Genomic DNA, 20,659 nt, shown 5'->3' with positions numbered 1-20,659 from the left:
TTACGAAAATGAACCTACGTGGATTACCTTTGCAACCGAATGGGATAAGTGACCATTGAGGGTTTTAATCTGCCGTTTGCGGTGAATCTGCTCGTCATAGTAATGGTTCATTTGTATTAAATTCAAATTTATCAGCCATCAACTGTTTTCTTATAGATTGTACTACGTTGGACACTTTCATTCTAAACTATTTCTAAAATTTAAAACACCGTCCGTGGGACGCAGTGAAACTAAAACTGGGCTCCTATCTTTATCCAGTGCTGGGCGTGACGCAAAGTGGAAACATTAACTGTTCAAATTGATAAGTCCAAATTGACCGTCGAAATTGGTTTATTGTTTTATGAATTACAGTAGTTTTTATTTTTTTCATAGAAATCATTAGTCCTGTAATAATTTCTTAAAAAAAGTGTGACTTTTGAACGTTGGGCAAATGAGTTATTCTCTTTTTTTCACCTCAGCAGATGGCGACCGTCTTAATATGGCTTCCCCGAAGATGTCAACACGTTCGGACGTGAAAATCCCGAAAGATCCACGACGGCGACGACCAATCAATCGCCACCAGAAAGACACCGATCCTACCCACTGTATCGAATCCATCTCCTTTTATGAGGTTTGTGTGTTTTACTTATTTACGTGAAATGAATTCCCGCTTGTTCCTTTCATTCTTTATGGTACCGGTGACTTGCTCTCAGCAGGGGTAGTTATAAAAGCACCAACAGTCGATTAGGTGGTCAGTTGGCCCTCCTATCTCGACCTGGAACGTTCCATGTATAGACTTCCAGACTCACTCGGAAAAATTATTTGATCTAGGCAGAGATAGAGAGCAATTTGTGAGAATACTTGGTTTAAATTTTGCCCTGTTTTTAAATCACTTTCAGGTCTTTGGAGAGCTCCACCTGGGTCCACTTGACGAAGCCTCTTGTACGACAACATGGAGAGCCACGTTTGCACTCATGATCCCATGACACGTGTCTCAATTAGTGCAGTATTATCTTATGTCGTGTTTTTTTACTTTTAATATTACTTTTTTGTGACGGCTTTAAAATGGTGACAATGTTAGGTTCGAAACAGTGATGACTATATTTTTAAAAGAATCCAACAATTCAAATATTTAAATTAGAAAGGTTGGCAACGAATAGTTGACAACTATAAGCCTGCAGTGTTTTATTGTGACGTAGGATGATTTAACACTGTTTGACCATTTTTTGCTCCTCCTAGTCTATAAATGAACGCGATAATGTGTTGCTAACATGTGGTTCATATCGGTTTCCTAATTCTCCCGGCTTATTAATGCTCATGTAATTGCCAACACAAGTAGTCCAGATCCACTGTGTAACTGGGAATTATTTTTCCTCCCAGTGTTCTGCAATCGTTTCAATCAGTAAGTTAAAATGTTATCTGTGATCGACGTAATAAATGATCGTGATACCTGATTCTTTTCTACATAGGATCAACCGCATTTCCAGGACCAGTGCGTCAGTCAGGCTCAAGGATTCAAAGTCAGATTGTGATCCTGATTATGACACTCTTTCCTATCTTTTTTCCCCTCCATCTCTACCAGCATCTGCTTCCTTATATAGGATCTGAAATGGCTTTTACTCCTTTGGACGATCAGAATCATATTTTGCTGGAGGATATTTTGATCGGGTGGTTTCGATAGACCTGAGAAAATTAGGAAAGGTACTCGTGAAAATGACGAGACAGGTTCGCATAATACCCTTATCTCCCGTAGATTGTTACTGAAAGACCTTTTATAGATGCGGGGATGATATTTTGAATCCCACTATCCAGATAATTTTCGGTACTATTCATAGCCGGATTTATCATCAATTTCAGGTGCTATCTTCTTGGATTAAAAACGACGAGAAGGACGCAACGACGACCAAAAACTGTTCCGTTTCAATCTTGAGGTGCTCTTATTATTGTGAAGGTATCGCTGTGCCAGCTTTGCTTTCTCATATTTACCTATCAGTTGTGAAGGCCAGCGTCTACATTCTAATCTCTATTAGTAAATGAAATGAATTCAGTTTATCATCTTAAACTGAAACCACTAAGACTTGATGGCTAATTTACGGTTTGATTCCGTGGCCATATCCTGGCGATACATGTGAGTACAAGCACATTCTTGATGGAATTTAAAATATTTTGAATTCATATGTTTGTTTTTTTCGATAGGATCGGCGGCAACAACTTCCCTCGATCGGTAGATTTCATTTCACGTGGATCCAACGCTGAACTCGACGAATTCACGACCGATGCTGCTCATGGCGTCGTCTATCACGGTGTCAGATTGTCAAAAGGTATGTTCACTTTAATCGACATTAGCGGAGGTCAATCAAATAAGAAGCCGACAGGGGGCGGAAAAGGGAAATGTCGGCCGCGGAACAGATTTGCTGCTCTTTTTCGCCATCAGTTTGTCGCCTCTGTGCGTCCACCGTCGACAGTTCGTACTTTATTCATGCCGAGGAGTTATTACTGTCATTAGTTGCTCTCCGAATTTTAAGGATTCAACTCGATATTTGACGTACGACGACTGATCAAGGCAAATTTGTTAAGTTAAATGCGTTGCTGTTGTGATCCAAACAAATTTACTTTTCAATTTACGTCTGTGCTGCTCAATTTCTAGTATTGAAAACGCTGTAGGCGTCATGCAATGTCAATAATTTGAACAGAGAAAAAAAGATTGCATTTCGTTTTACAAGTAAATAAGGACGCAGTATCGAATTATTTGTTTCAAATTCAAGTAATGCAAACAAAACGTTGAAAGATTTTTGTTCTTAAAGATTTCAACCATGACTCGATTTGATAAGGATATCAAACAGCACTTATCTCCACAGTCCCAGACACAACTTGTCAATAACCTTTGTTTGAGTTTGATTATCGCCCTACGTGTTACCGATGCATCAGGCGTCGTTGGCAACATCGTCGTTATCAATTGGCGTGAGATTTCGTTAGGATGGGCCTCTATGGGGGTTTATTGCAGTTCTGCAGAAGCATCGTTGACGGGAGTGGGCGACTGGGCGGAGAAAGTGTACATGGAAACTGAGGCAGAGATTTGGCTGTTTTTAGCCAAAGAAAACTAGTCCTTCACGTTGCCAGTTACTCAGCAGTCTGGGTATTGGTGTAATACCATTTAAGGGTATGTGTAGTCATTTGAAGGTAAATCCCCCCCCCCCACTAAAAAGGGGATAAATTTCAGTCAAATCTTTTTAACCTATTCGTTTTGTATCTCAGCCAATTCTTAAACGTTAATTATTTGTTTCCCTTTTGTTTATACTGATTCTTTTTAATTTAATTATTTCTTGCTTCAGGTGACGATTCATTATACTTTTCGCTCGCAGCAGAAAATTCAATTAACGTACAACGCCATACGACAACGCATTAAGGCGATATCGATCTGCTTGAACCACAAAGGTACAATTTTGATTTTAATATTTATATACTGCTGGCATAAATGTTGTAATTGCACATTGTGTGATTGAAGTCCCTTGCGTCCGCGTAAGGTCATCTTGTCACCGTGCAGTCGTATTATGTCATAAGGTAATCAGCACGAACACTATCAGATTCGATTGTAGATTTTGCTTGGCTTGTTATAGTTAAGTCGTTCCTACAGTCCAGTTGAGTTGTTTTTATACATTTTCCTTTTGCATTTTCAGCTGAATGGAATGACACCTGTTGCTGTAACGTAGTTGCATAGCGAAAAATCGCTCGGCTGATGATAGATTTTGTTAACAAATTACAGAAATCTTTGAATGTTTTCAAATGACTATGATTTGCTGATCATGTTTCATTTTCTAAAGTTCCGATCAGGTTTTCTAAATGCCAAAAATTGTGATCTGGATGCCCCATGATGAGAACCGGGCTGGGCATGTAGCCATCGCTACCAACGCGTACTACGTCAGCTTTTGGCCGGCTCGTTGTTTAGAAAAGGATGGAAAGCACACCAGGACAATTTTAAATGGATTCGAATTCGCGATAGAAGTGCACAAGGGATGTCTCGTCTTCCATCAAGACCTCGACAAAGAATACGAAGGCGATTGTGACCCCGACTACGTGCATGAAATCGACGCAGCAAAAGTCTCCAACGAGGACCTTAATACCGTGATTGAGGAATTCCTCCGTTACAACGAAATCAATCCGGAAGATGTGACACTGGCAAAAGGTGAGGAGAAGTATCGAGAATACAGCCAACTGTCAGCATTGCTGACGCCGGAAGAAGCCGAACGAATAGAAGATTTACCGGTCAAATCGCTTGCTAAAACCAAGTACTCGATCGTGACCGAATTAGTGAGCAGCAGCAAGACGGACAACCTTGTGCCCTTCTACAATAGTCAACAAAGTTGTGTGTCTCTTGCCTTCAACCTCGTCCAAATGGCTTGGCTCAAGTGTCATCCGGATCAACCCATTCCAGTCGTCAATTACGAAGAAGCCAAAAATGCAAAAGAAATTTCCATGTTATATTATATAACTGTGGGTACTAACTCATTTCTCACCGGTAAAATCCCAAAGGAATTAGCTTATAAAGTGCCGTGGTTCGAAAAGGAAGTTGTACGAAGGTATTTAATGATTACTGATGAGCTCATTAATCAGCCAATAATATCCGCTCAGCCCACATTAGAAAAAGTAATACGCGAAATGAAGTCTTTCTATTTTTCAACTTTCATCCTGTTGTTGCTCGGTTACTTGATCCCAGACACGGCTTACCCAAACGCGTTCATTTTCTGGAATTTTGTTGGTGAAATTGAAGTGAATGATCCATCGATTCTGCATTATTTCATTGTCCCTTTATTCATAATATTATTGGCCCATCACAATTGGTGTGGTGTTTTCCTTTCAGTTGTAATCTATTATGTGGGTGACTTCTCATACGACATTATTAAATCTTTTCTTTCAGGTGAATTCTGGGGTAAACTAAATCGTTTTTTAGTTGAAGCTATATCTGCTATTAGAGGAGTTGTCGAAGAATTAAAGAAGCAAGACGAGTTGGGCCGAAAGTCTAATTAATTTATTGATCGATTTTAGGATGCGAGCCCACTAAGTCACGCATATACCTTATGTACATGTAGTATGCAATTTATTAAAACATGGACTGTGTATTGGATACCGCACCCGCCGTTTCGTTTGTCAAAAATTCATTCGTTCAGAAACTGACCATTAAAAAAAAACGGTCACAATTGAGACTGAAAGACGCAGATGTGACAAAATGTGCCCCGAAGTGTATCACACCTTTTTGGCGTTTTTGGTTTATTTAGGCTAATATACAGCGATGGATCAAGACGAAAACATAAGGTTCCGGATCAAGGCCTTGAAAGGCAGGCACCAGGCTGACTCAAATCGTTGGCGATACGATACGTAAAGGACGTCATTCACTGGGCATCCGGCGGAGACTTGGGCAACGTGTGCATGCAGCGCCTGAGGCTGTCAGATCCGTAATTTCTTGCAGGACTGATCGGATGCTGCCGAGCGGTTGTAAAGGTAAAGAAATTCTAAACTTGTCTCATTCTCTTGTCGGACTGTGTTTTATTGGACCCAAATGTGTACCGCTCTTCATATTGCGGGACACGCAAAGTAGAGTAGGTCCAGCACATCAGTGGACCTTGTTGCAGGATCTGTAAGACTGGGATTGCGTCAGAACAGCAGAAAATGACAGACGAGGAGGATTGATGTGAAGATGAATAGTTTACGTTTGAACAATAAGGTACAGAATTCAGTAGAATCAATTTTGGTTCATTTATTCAATGAGAACTTGCAGTTTCCTACGAATGTGTTTACTGCCAGTTTCTTCGTATTTTCCTCTCTGTTATTTTTTAAATGAAATTGGGTTAATGGACAGTCTAAGTTTTCTGGGTTTCGCATTTTGCTGGGTTGTTTAGTTTGAGACAAGAATTACGTCCGTTTTACTAACGGGAATCAGAGTTGCCTATCGTTTATTTGATTTTTTTTTTTAAACATCACAGTCCCAAAATTCAGATCAGATATTGCTGCCAGCTGCCACTGTATCCGCTGCCACAATATCTTTTGATTGATTATTTCTTTTGACTATTATCATCTCTTAATTATGTTTCACAGGAATCACCCGTCAAATTTGTCTTATTCATTTAGTCCTTTTGTGTATTTCAGGGAGATGGGCAGCAACGTCAACTTTTATTCAAATGAAGAAGATCTGAGCTGACGAAAACCAAAAGTCTTTCTTTTTAACTTTTGTGAATGCATAATTTGTTTTCTAATGAAGAGGAAGGGTTAGATAAAATCCATGATGGCCGCTTTCCCGCTTATTCTGTTCCTTTCACCCAGCGACAGGTGGCGTTGTCATACCAAATTACCAACAGTCAATTGTTGGCAGCTGGACCCGCCACTTCGACCTTGGACGTTCCATCTGCAGGATCAGATCAGTGCAAAATTAGTTAATTATTGATCTAGGTAGACATAGAGAGAGATCTGTGAGAATACTTGGTTTAAATTTGGCTCTTTTTAAATCACTTTCAGCTCTTTGGGAAGCTTCACCTGGGTCCGCTAGACGAGGCCTCTGGTGTAACAACAGGATGGAGAGCCACGTTTGCACATTCCTAAAAGGTAACATGTGCATTAGTGCTGTATTATTATCTTATGTTGTGTCTTTTCTTTGAATAGTACTTTTGTGACGGCTTTAAAATGGTGACAATGTTAGGTTCGCCAAACAGTAGTTCTCTGAGTAGGCATCGAGACTCACTGTGCAAGATTAGCTAGTTATTGATCTATGATCTTGGCAGAGATATAGAGAGTGTTGTGAGAATATTTGGTTCAAATTACATAATTTGCTCTTTTCTGACTGTCCTTTAGGAGCTCATGACTTTCACCTGGCACACCTTGGTCCACTAGACAATTTTCGTATTACAACTGGAGAGCCATGTTTCCACATTTCTAAACTGCAACATGTGTATAAGTGCAGTATTTTATGTTTCTTGTCTTTACTCTATATATTAATTCTTTAGATTAACTTTAAAATGGCTATAATTTTAAGGTCACAATAGTGATGACTGAATCTAAACGAGGCCAACATGTTCAAATATTTTAATCAGATAGGCTTGAAAAAAATAGTTGGCAAGTAATCCTAAAGTGTTCTTATTGTGACATCGTACGGAATTCCATTTGCCTCAGATTTTGTCACAAAATGCGTTAAAAGATTTATTTTATATCAATACTGATCAAACCCGATTCTATTATGTTAATCTAGGTCAATTTCATGGTCGTTTCCACTTCCTTCGTCGACGAGAAATGTAACGACGCCATCACATTAATAGAAGCAGACAGGCGATAGACGATAAGTACATAATGTTAGATTATAGGTTCTCTATATTAGATTAGAAATGAATCATCTAAATTCACTGCCCACAGCATCAGATTTACCAATGTGTAACCAGGATCTGTTTTACCTTTTGGTTTGAATTGCAATCATTTCAATCACTAAGTTTAAATGTCATCTGCCATCGACGTAAATGATCACGACAAATTTCTTTTCTACCTAGAACCAACCTCCTATCGACAAACGCCATTCTCATGATTTATGCGTCATTTTGGAAATGTTCTCAGACTCGACGTCATCTGCTGACGACTAGCAAGTCTCTCTATTCAAATGGCCGGCTCTTCGACGGGCCAAAAAGTTTCTTGGCAAAATTATTTTCTGAGGGGTTCGTAGTCGCTTCTGATCCTGATTGTGGCTAATGTTAACTATCCTTTATTTTTTCTCTAGCTCTACCAGCATCTGCTTCCTGTCTAAAACGGCCTCTACTCTTACGGACGATATGCAGAAAGATGTTTTGCCACTGGATGCCTTTGCAACCCACAGGAAATTACAACGGCTGATAATATCCTCCATAATGCTTCGTCCCTTGTGGTTAGTTACTGAATGGCCTTCAAGTTGGGGTGAACATTATAATCAACTAACCAAACAACTTCTATTACGATTTGTAGTCGAATAGGTCATCATTTTCAGTTGCCATCTTCATCTTTGATTGTTCGTCATTAATTACGCGATGAAGTCCACCGACTATGTCGCTTGACAGCAGTTATGCAATTGTCATGAAGGTATCGCTGATTAATCTTTTTACTTTCCAATATTTTCAAATTTATTTGTAAAACTAAAGCCAACGTCTACAGTTTGAAACGAATTCAGTTTTTCATCTTTTGTTCAAATTACTATAACTAACACAACATAGACAGTAATTAATGTTTTAATTCCGTCGTAATATCCCGGCGACACGTCTTAGTACATGCAAACTCTTTGTTATTTTAAAACTTTTGATTTCATATTTATTTAGATTGTGACATTATCAATGCAAGCGGCGTACTGGATTTTCTTGTTTATCGGAATGTCGTAGCGGATGCGGTTGGATTGGCGGCAACAACTTCCTTTGGTTGATGGATTTCGTGTGGATCCAATGCTGTACTCAACTCTGAGAATTTGACAGCAGGTACGTTCATTTTGATCGAGATGATATCTCTCCTGAGATTAGCGGAGGTAAATAGAATTAGAAGCGATCAAGGGGATCAAAAAGGTAATTGTTTTGCTAATCCGCGGAATAGATTTTTTTTTTTCAAATTTTTCGTTCAGATTTTGCCAGAAAATTGATGAAGACTGTGTATTGATAGTACTACTTAAGACAGTATAAGTGTTGCATAATTCAAAGGGGAAATGAATTAAACTAACAGTCTTCTTGGTTCTCCATCTTCTAAGATGGCGTTTAAAAAGATTTTTCTTAGTGCGGTCGAAGAACGACTAAATAGTGACAGAACTGACAGGAGTGATAGGAGAAAAAGGCTTTCGATGTTTGTTAAGCAACCGAAACGAAATGAAACTTAAAATAAACATCAAAATATGGCCGATCCAGGGGAGGAAGAATTTCCAATCTTTCCATGGATAGAATTGGATGGATGAGATTTTAAGATTGATTCCCTTGTCTTCGTTGAAACTTTGGCTCCACTGTAACATGAGAAATAGATTTTCGCAGATGCAGGTATCAAAGCGTTAAGTTAATTAGGTCAAAGGCATAATTCATATTTTTGAATCAAGAGTTGTTAACTCAGTCAGATACATCAAAGGTGAGAAACGGGGGTGTTTCTTTTGATCAGACTCCTTTTCGATTGGGTACAAGTAAGCGAAAACGTGGAGAAATGACAATCTCAACGAGTCCATGAAATAGTAGTTTTCCCCCCTGTGCCAAATGACAATTAGGAAGATGTGAGCAAGACAGGCCATCCAAATAACCCAACCGCGAAAAGACGCGAATAAACTCAAGACTATCAATCGGGCAACTAATCGGAACAAAACAAATTAAAAAACACAATTTTAATTATAGAGAAATGAAACAAGCGATCGTGTAGGTTTACCTATCCAAGAGAAATGAGCGAAAAATGAGAGAGCGCTTTCTTTACAGTTGATGTTTTTGATGCAATTAATGACATCATTTTTCTCTGATTCATTCGTCAAGTCAATTCTGATGACATTTGATCGGCTCGGTTGGCCCGCATCATCACGTTTTCCATTCATTAAGCAGATTTTGTTATCGTACGAGAGTAATGCCCACGACAAGCTGCCGATTTTGACACGATTTTGACAAGTAACGATTTTGAATATCGATGAATCTATAATTTTATAGATTAGGAAATTCTTTCAACGGCAATGATTGCAAATAAAATATCAGAAATATTTACATTCTAAAAGGGATTCTTCTTTGATGGCGATGTACAGGCCGAGCAATAATTGAGGTGCAGATTCCATGAAACTGTGAAATTGGCGCAGTTGTAGTAACTCGGCGTCTTCCCAAATCATTACGAGGAAATACATGTTTTGCGTCTCGTCGTTCGTTTTCTTGGCTTGTTTTGCTTTAAGGGCGTATTTAATGGCATCTCAATACCTGCGGAGAATTTCATCAAATAGACGTCACCATATGCGTTGCCATATTTAGTCAAATAGAATATAGTTCAGGATCATACCTGGGAATAGGACAGAATAAACACAAAAACCACTTCATTTTCCAGCTGAAATCAGATTCCTTTTCTGGCAAATGATGTCTGGGGTGAAATGTGCCGTCACATTGTGCCTTTGGCCAACCGGGGTTGTAAAACAAGAAACTTGTTAGAGTCGCACTACCTGCAGGGATTAACCAAAATGCCAAGGTGCACCCGAAATACCAACCGTCTCGGCGTCTCCTTTGATGTGAAAGTGATAAAGCGAATAAATTTTGAGACCAAAGTTGACGATATAGAGAAGGAATGATACAAAGTTTAACCCAATCAACCAATTTAACGTTCCTTCATTAAAATTGTCTGTGCATTTTTTCGCATAACCTTTTTCGGACTGCAGAATTTCCAAGGTTTTTTCTTTTTTCGACATTCTCCTGTTTCTCCTGCTTCTCAATTCCCCCATTTTTGGTTATTAACAAATTTAGCCTATACTACACTTTTATAGTTCACTTATTGGTAGACTGACTGCGATCACAACTCACAAGAAGAAGAGATGACAACAATTTCACCCTGTAGGATTCTTATCAGTTGCTGTGGTTGACAACAGTGACTCGTGTATCAAAGCGATAGCAGTTGCAGCACTAGGAGATCTTGGACGGGGTTTGTACGGGTCCGCGGAGCCATCAAAACTACCGGCGAGACGGGATGAACGCGTTTTTCCTAAGCAAGTCGAACGAGCCTCAAGCGCTCGTCCAGCAAGATCGTCACACACTTCCGTTCGTAACCCCGCCCTGAAGAAAGGAAGCACATCTATCGGCAAGTAAATGAGTCAAGCGAACATGTTAGAAATTAATTCAACATGATTAATATCTCAACCAAATCAAGTATATTATAACACTTGCACTGAATTTGCATCATTTCGAATTGTCGTTAGCAGGGAGCAGACGGAAGAGAAGACGACAGTCGTGTCACGTTATTCTCATGTTATAGTTGCGTTACTTTGGTATCCCTTGGGGCGAATTTTCCAACAAATTTGGGTGCAGTTCTCTACCAATTCTAGAAAGTTCCTATTAGTTGCTGTTGCCCGTGCCAGCAACACACACGTATGTGACAATTACGCTACTGGCGCTAGTTGAGTTTTCAACCAACACTCTCAGTCAATAATCCCTTAGTGAGTGTGTGTGTCCTTCATTTTCAATCTCGTCCAAACGGTTTGGCTGAAACATCATCCGGATCGGTTGTTAGAGGCTATTGAATGTTAAAGTTTATTTTGTCCTACCGTCTTTCAACAGTTGTTTAAAAGGTATGAATATCACCATTCGTTGCAATCGATTCAAAATTATTTTCCAAGAAAGACGATCAAGGATGAACAAGATGGCGGAAATAACCATTGCAATCAGATTTGGTGTATTAAACTCTAATTTAACTTTTAGCTGATTTCAATTGAACAGCTATTTCCTTTACGATTTAATAATATTTTTATGAAGCGGGAAAAATTATCTACCAAAAGATTTAAGATGGCTGCCTTTCTCTTATTTGCTCGTCTTTTCAAACTCTTCCACCAAATTTTGAAGCCGTTTCGTTCAGTTTGATTGTGGTTTGGGTAAAGTGTAGGTGTCTTATCTTTCTGTCTTCGGGTACCTCCTGTAACTGCATCGATTATAGCTATTGTGGTTATTTTATACAATTATTTCATTTAGAAAATGTTACAGAGTATTTTCTGCCGCGATTAACCCTGCACACGACGGAAACTTCTGTAATTTAATTGCATAATAATAGTAGCGAGGCGATTGATACTCTCTGACTAGTCATCTAGCGTGTTCTATTTTGTTTAAGTCTAATCTAAACTTTGCCACATCCGCACGTACATCCGGTATTATCAACAAAATGATCAGATTTTAATGGCGAAATCTCTTTATTCATTTGCCACAGTGCCGGGACCAACTTTCTTTACTGTACAACGTGCTGTCCTTCCGGTGGTGCTGTCCATTCGCCCAACAAAACGAACGAAATTTCTTGTTCTTCAGCTGCAACACTATCTGGTATGATGGTATATTCCAAACTATATTTGTAATTATGTGGGTAAGAGTCTTTCGCTTTACTATTGACTTGTATAGTTAAATTTCAAAGCTTGCTGCTCTTTTGCCTTTTTGATTTATATTATCAGTAAGGGTGGAGTATAACCAAAGTATTTCCAGTTTTCAAAAGACACCAAGGCTAAAAGGGTTCTTTTCCCCCTTCATGACAAAATTCTTCTACAGTTTATGGTGTTCTTTTTAAGCCAAGTCGCAGTTCGAATAGCGGCGCACCCAGCAGATCTTGTAGTCTCAAGTGTTGCCCGAGGGACACCGGGTAGACGAGACGTCATTCGATCCCGGTTTTTTATCACTCTCAATCTCGGTCCCACATACAAGTCACCGACTCCACTTCCAACGAAGATTTCACTTGATCTTATCGCCATCGCAGCGACAAGTTTTCGTGAAATGTGGCATCATTGCCTTCTACTTTCCATGCAATGGAAACCAAATTTATTTCAAGTCCTGACCAAAAATGGTCACTATCAAGCAAAGAAGCCTGCGGCACGCATAGCGTGACATTTCGACGGGCACTGTAGAGGTAGACAGGTAGTCGTTACTATTTATTGCGAACCTTTTTCAGAATCGCCCGTGAGGGAAGTAGGTGGGGAAAGTTCCTGCCTGTTAGTTTAAGAATAGAATTAATATCTAGATAAAATCCATGATTGCTGCAGTCTTGATAGGGTTCGTGCAGTCACTTGTGATCCTGATTATGGCTACTCTTTCCTATCCTTTTTTTTCCCTCCAATTCTACCATCAGCTTCCTAATAGGATGTAAAAAGTCCTCTATTCCTACGGACTATATGCAGAAATGGTATGCCTTTTTCAGCACCGGGAGTTTTGTAATAGGAGACCTTATTTCTATTTCTCCAATCCAAAATGGAAGCAATGGGCAAGGCAAAATTATTTGCGTTCGGGAAGGGGGTAGCAACACGAGTCTTATTAATTTGATTCGAGTCGTGATTCTTCACTCTTGATTTTTCTCTCATTGGCCATCGATCTTTGCTGTAATCGACAACATTCGAAAACCATTCCCGCACCCTGTTATAGTCGGTTATAGTCTGACTAAAAGATTTTATGGAACTGTGATGATTATGCTTCGTTCAATGGTGTGATTGAGCGTTATCTTTTATACTGCGCGTGGTTGAAACTGAAACCCCTTTTTTTCTTTTTTCAAGTAAAAATTGAATGGGTTATAATTTACACTGCAATTAATTTGAGTTCGTGTTTTTATTTTATATTCAAATTATTGTTATCGTTGTAAATCATTATTAATCATTTCTGTAAAAATCGAAATTTCTTAATATTAATTGAATGAGTAATTCTATTGGTTTGATTTTTTACCAGAAAAATGCCGACCGTTTTGATTTGGAAACCTGTAGATGGACATCCATACGGACACGCCGCCCTTCAAACGGACAAGTACCACATCAGTATGTGGCCATTGAAAGACGGACGTGTTCGATACTCTGATGTATGGATAATTGGCCGCCTCGTCAATTTGTGGCCATTTCGGCCATACAAAGACGAAAATTTCCGATTTTTGGAGGTATTGATAACTGGCCACCTCCATTTCCACGAGAAATTGGATTGGGTTAAGGGAGGCAGTCCTGAAAATCCCGTGAAACCCACCATTAAACACGAAATCGTCAACGTCACCAACAAGGCCATCAACCGCGAGTATGAAAAGTTCCTCCGTTACAACGAAATCAATCCTGAAGAGGTGACGCTGGAAGCAGCGAATAGAAAACAGCAATTCGAGGATTGTTATAAAAAACTTCCTCGGACTCGCTACTCTCTGGTTGGCGACGTCATAGTCGACAAGAGAATTAAGAAACCTTATTCTCATCTACTCTTCTTCATCAAACGTTGCTTGACACCTGGTTGGGGTAACATTGACATCTGTCGTCAGTGTATTGGTAAGGTGACGGCCAATCAATTGACCTACGTTACCTGCCCATTCTACCACAAGGCTCAAAGTTGCGTTTCGATGTGTTTCAATCTCATCGAAATGGCCGATCGTCGTCGCCTTGTCTGTTTGGTGGAGGCTCGCAACAATACCAAAAAGACTATCTGGTCTAGATTTTGGCAAATAGTTTTTCTGGGTGGTGGTGGAATATGCCTTGAGATTACCGTACCGAATTTTGAGAAACATGTCGTCCAGAAATATTGGAAAGAAGGTTCTGGCCAACGAGTTCATTACGATTCCAACGATTTCCAAAAGCGCACCCGTTTCCTTAGGATGTCGGAGAATATTTTTAAGAAAGTTTTGATGGTGGGGCCAACTATCTCTTTCATGGCGTGGCTTCACAATTCTTTAAATTATTCTTTACTCGACCTATTCGGGTTAACTGGGTTTATCCACTTTCTTCATTTCGTATTGTTATTTTTAGTGCAAATGAAGTTATTTCCTCATGTGCGTATACCGAAACCAATAGCGTTCGTTACCGGCGTCCCTTTCAGCATATCTTTATTGCATTATTACTTTTCATTTACGTTCATTAATTTTTGTTTCTTTTTCCTTGTTGTAATTTCTAAGTTCATTCTTCATTTTTTGCAAGAATTGCGAATGTCTGAGGCATCGATAACTGGCCGCCTCCATTTCCACGAGCAATTGGATTGCATCTCGGAAGGCAGTCGTGAAAATCCCGTGAAGCCCACCGTTCAACACGAAATCGCCAACGTCACCAACGAGGCCATCAACAGCGTCTACGAGAAGTTGTTCCCTTCTGTGCGTTTACCGAAATTAGTGGCGTTCGTGACCGGCATCATCGTTTTGTTGTTACTTGTTTTCTTTTCATATCTCACGAATATTGACGCGTTTCACTTAGAGTGACATCCAAAAATTCTTTGATGCAACTTTTAATTCCGATATCATTGACTTTGTTTTCTTCCTTTTATTTGTGGAAATTTTCGAGTTCATTTTCCGGTTTATTGTTGACATCAAGAGGTCCGCAACTCAAATTTACTACAATAAAAACGGTAAAAAAGCAAAAAAAAGTGAAAAAAGGAAAAAAAAAGGAAATTTACTTTACGTGAAAAAAGAAGGGCGCGCGCGAACGAACCCCCCCCTCCTCCCCATCCCCTCCCTACCCTTTTATTTTCGCTCGAAGGAAAGCCTATCTCAAAAGTAAAAAATAAAAAAGGAAAAAGTAAATAAAATAAAAAGTAAATTTGAGTTGCGGACCCCTTGGTTGACATTTAAGTCGTGAAATTGAATCGAAAAAAATTGAAATGAAATTTCACAAACAGGAATCAGAGTTGCCCATCGTTTTGTTTTTTAACCCATGTCAATCCCCAAAGGTTCAGATTTCGATCCTGACTCTCTGTCAGTCCTGCCACCGTCACAAAATCCTTTGAATAATTGAATTCGCTTGACAACTATATCTTCTTTCATGAGCTCTTCTTGTTAACGTGAAATGAATTGTTTACGCACGAGAACTATACACGTGTTTAGCTCTCATTTATGTTCTACTGTCAAATTTGTCTTAATCATTTGCATCTTTAGTGTATTTCAGGGAAAGGGGCAGCAAACCTCAACTTTTATTCAAATTAAGAAGATCTGAGCTGACGAAAACCAAAGTCTTTCTTCCAACTTTTGTGAATGCATAATTTATTTTCTAATGAAGAGGAAGGGTGAGATCAAATCCATGATGGCCGCTTGGCGCTTTCCCGCTTATTCTGTTCCTTTCATCCTTTTATTAGTGCCGGAGGATTTTCTCAGCTACAGCCCTACAGGTGGCGTTGTCATATCAACAGTGAACAGTCAATTGTTGGCAGCTGGACCTGCCACTTCGACCTGGGACTGCTGGGACGTTCCATCTGCAGGATCTGATCAGTGCAGAATTAGTTCATTATTGATCTAGGTAGAGATAGAGAGAGATCTGTGAGAATACTTGGTTTAAATTTGGCTCTTTTTTAATCACTTTCAGCTCTTTGGGAAGCTTCACCTGGGTCCGCTAGACGAAGCCTCTGGTGTAACAACAGGATGGAGAGCCACGTTTGCACATTCCTGAAAGGTAACATGTTTATTAGTGCTGTATTATCTTATGTTGTGTCTTTTCTTTGAATAGTAGGTACTTTTGTGACGGCTTTAAAATGGTGTCAATGTTAGGTTCGCCAAACAGTAGTTCTCTGAGTAGGCATCAAGACTCGCTGTGCAAGATTAGCTAGTTATTGATCTTGGCAGAGATGTAGAGAGAGTTGTGAGAATATTTGGTTCAAATTAGATTATTTGCTCATTTCTAACTGTCCTTTAGGAGCTCGTGACTTTCACCTGGCACCACTTGGTCCACAAGACAATTTTCGTATTACAACTGGAAAGCCATGTTTCCACATTTCTAAACTGCAACACATGTATTAGTGCAGTATTTTAAGTTTCGTGTCTTTACTTTGAATATTACTTATTGTGATAGATTTAAAATGGCTACAAGGTTAAGGTCAAAATAGTGATAACTGAATCTAAACGAGGCCAACATTTTTTAATCAGATAGGCTTGAAACAAATAGTTAATGTGTAATCCTCAAGTGTTTTTATTGTGACGTACGGAATTCCATTTGCCTCAGATTTTGTCACATAATGCGTTAAAAGATTTGTTTTATATCAATATTGATTAAACCCGATTCTATTATGTTTATCCAGGTCAATCTCATGGTCGTTTCCACTTCCTTCGTCGAAGAGGAATTTAACGACGCTATCACATTAATAGAAGTGGACAGGCGATAGACTATAAGTACACAATTTAAAGCAAATTAATTAGATCGTTGACAATAATAATAATAACTTTAGATCGTTGACAATAAGCAGTGTGCTGGATTCTTGCGTTTACCGAAATGCTGCAGCGGATGCGATAGGATCGGCGGCAACAACTTCCCTCGATCGGTAGATTTCACGTGGATCCAACGCTGGACTCAATGCCGAATTCACTACCGCAGTCTGCTGCTGCTGTGTAATCGATCATCAAGTTGGGGGCATAGCTCAGTGGTAGAGCATCCATCCGGATTGTCCCCTTTTCAATCCCGATTGCCCCCTGACCGTCTACCAATCCGGATGTGCCATGACAGTGGAGCAGGTTCCTTTTGTGTCATGAATTTTGGATTGCTGCCATCTATCCGTCAAACTCTTCACTCGGTGAGTCTTATCATTTTTCAATTTGCTTAAGGGTACCTTAGTAGCGGGAAAAAGGGTGGAATAGGCGTGTGAAATTGGTGTCAGATTCTGCCAGGTTGTAGCATCTAGAAACTTGAGGCAAGTGCGGAGATTAGAGCGATTTGTTTGATTATGTTTGACGGATGATCGTTAATAAGGCAAAGTAGAGCCAATTTTTAATGCGTTGTACAGGATTATTTTTATAACTAATTAATTCATTTTTTAATAGGTTGATTTCTAATAGAATTTTTGAATCGAAAATGAGTAAAGTAATTGAGTTATTTGAAAGCTGTTAATGAAGCCTTGTTTAGCTTAATATTCAGCCGATAGATCGTGATTGTACAATTTTGTACGGCCTCTATATGAACAGCTCGTATAGGTCGGAAGGCGAATATAGTAGTATACATTTGTTCATATATTTTGCCAGAATATTGATGAAGACCGTATACTAATAGACAACGTTTAGACACAGTACAAGTGTTGCATAATGGAAATAAGAAGGAATTTAACCAACACAACTTGGACGAACACTTTTTGGTTTTGAGGTGGCTATCGCCATTTCTAGAATGGAGATTTCTTTTAGCGCGGCTAAAGAACGACTAACTAGGGGCAGCAGGAGTGATGGGAGATTGTCGCTCTTTGTTTAGCAACCGAAACAACAAGCAACTTAAAAGAAAAGTCAAAATTTGGCCGATCCAGGGGAGTGAGAATGTCCAATCATTCCAAGGATAGGACAGGATGGATGAGATGTCAAGATTGCTCCTCTCGTTGCATTTGATGATACTTTGGCTACACATTACCATGAGAAACAGATTTTCGCAGATGCAGACCTAAATGACCATATAGTATCAAAGCGTTAAGTTAATTTTAAGTTAAAGGCAGAATTCATATTTTTGAATCAAGAGTTGTGTTCACTTACATACTGATACGCGACAGGTGAGAATCGTAGGTGTTTCTCTTGATCACGTTTATTTTTTGTTCGGTACAAGTAGGCGAAAACGTGGAGAAATGACAATCTCAACGAGTCCATAAAACCGTAATTTTTCTCCTTATGCAAAACGAGAATTGGGACTAGGTGAGCAAGGCAGGCCATCCAAATAACCCAACCGTGAACAGTCGCGAACAAACTCAAGACCATGAATCGGGCCACTAATCGGAACAAAACGAATTAAAAAACAGAATTTTAATTATAGAGAAATGAAACAAGCGATCGTGTAGGTTTACCCATCCAGGAGAAATGAGCGAAAAATGAGAGAACGTTCTTTTTCCAGTTGATGTTTTTGATGCAATCAATGACTTCATTTGTCTCGTCATCATTCGTGAAGTCAATTCTGATGACATTTGATCGGCTCCGTTGGGCTGCATCATCACGTTTTCCATTCATTAAGCAGATTTTGTTATCGTACGAGAGTAATGCCCACGACAAGCTGCCGATAGTGACGATTTTCAATAACGACCAATCTATAAAAGGAGATTAAATTTTTTTCTTACGGCAACCATTGCAAATAGTCTAAGAAATATTTACATCCTAAAAGGGATTCTTCTTTGATGGCGATGTACAGGCCGAGCAATAATTGAGGCGCTGATTCCATGAAACTCTCAAATTGGCGCAATTGTAGTAACTCGACATCTTCCCAAATCATTGCGAGGAAATACATGTTCTGCGCCTCGTCATCCGTTTTCTTGGCTTTTTTGGCTTTGCGGGCGTATTTAATGGTATCCCAGTACCTGTGAAGAATTTTAACAAATTTCCTACTTCAACTTACAACTCAATTTAGTCAAATTGATTAGTTCAGGATCTTACCTCGGAAATGGACAGAAACCCAAAAACCACTTCATGTTAAAGCTAAAATTAGATTCTTTTTCTGGCAAATAATCTCTGGGGTCAAATGTGTCTTGGTTTTGGTTAATCGGCCAACCGGGATTGTAAAACAAGAAACTTGTTAGAGTCGCACTACCTGCAGGGATTAACCAAAATGCCAAGGTGCACCCGAAATACCACATATCTCCTTTGTTGTAAAAGTAATTAAGCCAATAAATGTTACAACCAATGTGGATGATGTAGAGAAGGAATGAAACATAGTTAAACCTAATCAACCAACTTAACGTTCCTTCATCAAAATTGTCTTTGCATTTTTGCGCAAAATCTTTTATGGACTGCGGAATTTCTTGTTCGGAAATTTCGACGGGAATCGTATCGGCAGATATAGGTTGTACTGTAACCTGCGAATTTTGTTGCTCGGCCGTTGGATTTTTATTTTTCCTTTTCTTCATGAGCCCCATTTTCGGTTAGATTAACAAGTTAACAACAGCCTACACTGTTATATAGTTCACTTACTGGTAGGCTGACTGATCACTGGCTTTTAGTTGCACTAGGAGATCTTGGATAAGGTCTGTACGGGACCGCGGAACAATTCAAACTGCCGGCGAGACGCGCTGAACGCGTTTCCCTTAGTCGGTTTCACAGAAGCTATAGCCTCCAGCAGTTTTTAACTCGCCCAGCAACTATCCACACACGCATTGACATAAAACCACTTGCATCATTTGTTTAGCATCGTCTCTGGTGACTCAGACCAGACGACAATGACGACGATATGTTATATAGCCGTCGGGCGTTCGGGCTGCTGCAATATCCGGTAACCAGCGCTCTTATTATATATATTCTTTCGCCGAATTCTCGAAAGATCTTTTCCAGTTTCCAGCATCACACGCACGTGTGACTGTTATACGCTATTGGTGCTAGTCAAATGTAAGTTGAGTTTTTCATAGGCGACACTTATGATTCCCGTCAATCCCTTATTATATAGTAAGTGTGTGTAAGTTGAAAACTTTGATTAGAGTTGTGTTAATATTAATGAAAAGAAAATCAGTCATTATAATTTGGACGCTTTTATCTTTATAGAGAATTGTACTGGCCCTGACTGCTGCGGACTACATTTGATTTTATTAGTCAAGAAATGCCGACTGTTTACATTTGGCGGCCACATGGAGAGGAGAACCCGTACGGACACGTCACCCTGGCAACCGATAAATATTACGTCAGCTTTTGGACGGCTCAAGTTCTAGAGTCTGACGACAGCGATGAGGACATTCAGGAGGAAAGCAAATCCAAAAGATTGAAAAGAAAATTGACTGATTTTACGAATGCAGTTGGGGTTTTCATGGGACATCGAGGGGGTCTCGTCCTCCACCAAGACCTCGACAAGGAATACGAAGGCGAACAGGATCTCGTCGAATATCAAATCGACGCAATAGTCACAGATGAAGACGACAATTCCATTTACGAAGAATTTCAATTCCAAATCGAAAAAAGCCTTGGGATGATCTGGAATAGAGAAATTTCACCACTACCCTCAATCCAATTTTTGGTCGAGCACGCAAATGACGATGTTTGATGGAGTTTAGTTGAGTTGAATAAAATTCCTGTTTGAATCTTCTCCGCCGTTCATTCGACATTCAACTGAGGATCGTCGTAATGGTCCAGCCCTCGACTT

At 39.5% G+C, this 20,659-nt stretch overlaps 4 protein-coding genes and 2 long non-coding RNA genes across 7 annotated transcripts in view; 4 read left to right on the top strand and 2 right to left on the bottom strand.

Annotated features, from left to right (window-relative positions):
- Window positions 1–9,776, top strand: part of LOC124349621 (LIM homeobox transcription factor 1-alpha-like) — a 947,038-nt gene extending 937,262 nt beyond the window's left edge. The window contains exon 8 of the mRNA XM_046800372.1: window positions 9,701–9,776. The gene's annotated coding sequence lies outside the window, so the exon portion shown is untranslated. The remainder of the gene's footprint in view (window positions 1–9,700) is intronic.
- Window positions 1–20,659, top strand: part of LOC124349769 — a 33,565-nt gene that overhangs the window by 4,616 nt on the left and 8,290 nt on the right. Inside the window, exons 4-12 of one of the 2 annotated variants that reach the window (XM_046800606.1) lie at window positions 879–1,381; window positions 1,449–1,499; window positions 1,581–1,704; window positions 1,837–1,930; window positions 2,010–2,107; window positions 2,176–2,300; window positions 2,768–3,159; window positions 3,312–3,414; window positions 3,801–5,108. In XM_046800606.1, coding sequence (XP_046656562.1) covers window positions 3,820–5,004 — 1,185 coding nt within the window. In that variant the 5' untranslated portion in view covers window positions 879–1,381; window positions 1,449–1,499; window positions 1,581–1,704; ... (4 more) ...; window positions 3,312–3,414; window positions 3,801–3,819 and the 3' untranslated portion in view covers window positions 5,005–5,108. Of the gene's footprint in view, window positions 1–878; window positions 1,382–1,448; window positions 1,500–1,580; window positions 1,705–1,836; window positions 1,931–1,987; window positions 2,108–2,175; window positions 2,301–2,767; window positions 3,160–3,311; window positions 3,415–3,800; window positions 5,109–20,659 lie in introns of those variants that run through there. The other variant, XM_046800608.1, reaches the window with a different exon arrangement.
- Window positions 8,159–9,823, bottom strand: LOC124349910 (XK-related protein 6-like). The gene is made up of 4 exons (XM_046800844.1): window positions 9,691–9,823; window positions 9,367–9,621; window positions 9,061–9,291; window positions 8,159–8,994 (listed from the first exon to the last, which is right to left on the bottom strand). The coding sequence occupies exons 1-4, from the start codon at window positions 9,821–9,823 to the stop codon at window positions 8,756–8,758; spliced, it is 858 nt and encodes a 285-aa protein (XP_046656800.1). The 3' UTR covers window positions 8,159–8,755.
- Window positions 10,895–13,532, top strand: LOC124350431. Its single transcript, XR_006920948.1, has 3 exons — window positions 10,895–11,245; window positions 11,875–11,984; window positions 13,365–13,532. It is a non-coding gene; the product is annotated as an uncharacterized LOC124350431 (long non-coding RNA).
- LOC124350452 lies at window positions 15,609–20,602 on the top strand. Its single transcript, XR_006920976.1, has 5 exons — window positions 15,609–15,883; window positions 15,950–16,036; window positions 16,659–16,749; window positions 16,806–17,147; window positions 20,068–20,602. It is a non-coding gene; the product is annotated as an uncharacterized LOC124350452 (long non-coding RNA).
- On the bottom strand, window positions 17,560–19,573 carry LOC124349689 (XK-related protein 6-like). The gene is made up of 5 exons (XM_046800481.1): window positions 18,970–19,573; window positions 18,691–18,893; window positions 18,390–18,626; window positions 18,085–18,314; window positions 17,560–17,995 (listed from the first exon to the last, which is right to left on the bottom strand). The coding sequence occupies exons 1-5, from the start codon at window positions 19,446–19,448 to the stop codon at window positions 17,765–17,767; spliced, it is 1,380 nt and encodes a 459-aa protein (XP_046656437.1). The 5' UTR covers window positions 19,449–19,573; the 3' UTR covers window positions 17,560–17,764.

The sequence above is a fragment of the Daphnia pulicaria genome, chromosome 7 (genome assembly GCF_021234035.1).
Source record: "Daphnia pulicaria isolate SC F1-1A chromosome 7, SC_F0-13Bv2, whole genome shotgun sequence".
Lineage (NCBI taxonomy): Eukaryota > Metazoa > Arthropoda > Branchiopoda > Diplostraca > Daphniidae > Daphnia > Daphnia pulicaria.
Note: the sequence above shows the minus strand (reverse complement) of the source record. Positions and strands in the feature narration are given on the sequence as shown.

Bases quoted from the DNA above. Each gene is read 5' to 3' on its own strand.
- LOC124349689 (XM_046800481.1), bottom strand. From the start codon at position 19,448: ATGGGGCTCATGAAGAAAAGGAAAAATAAAAATCCAACGGCCGAGCAA. The intron at 18,894-18,969 runs GTAAGATCCTGA...AATTCTTCACAG, and splicing joins GGTTTCTGTCCATTTCCGAG to GTACTGGGATACCATTAAAT. The intron at 17,996-18,084 runs GTAAGTGAACAC...ATGGTCATTTAG, and splicing joins CACCTGTCGCGTATCAGTAT to GTCTGCATCTGCGAAAATCT.
- LOC124349910 (XM_046800844.1), bottom strand. From the start codon at position 9,823: ATGTATTTCCTCGTAATGATTTGGGAAGACGCCGAGTTACTACAACTG. The intron at 9,622-9,690 runs GTAAATATTTCT...ATAAAATTATAG, and splicing joins AGAAGAATCCCTTTTAGAAT to ATTCATCGATATTCAAAATC. The intron at 8,995-9,060 runs AGTTAACAACTC...AACGCTTTGATA, and splicing joins ACCTTTGATGTATCTGACTG to CCTGCATCTGCGAAAATCTA.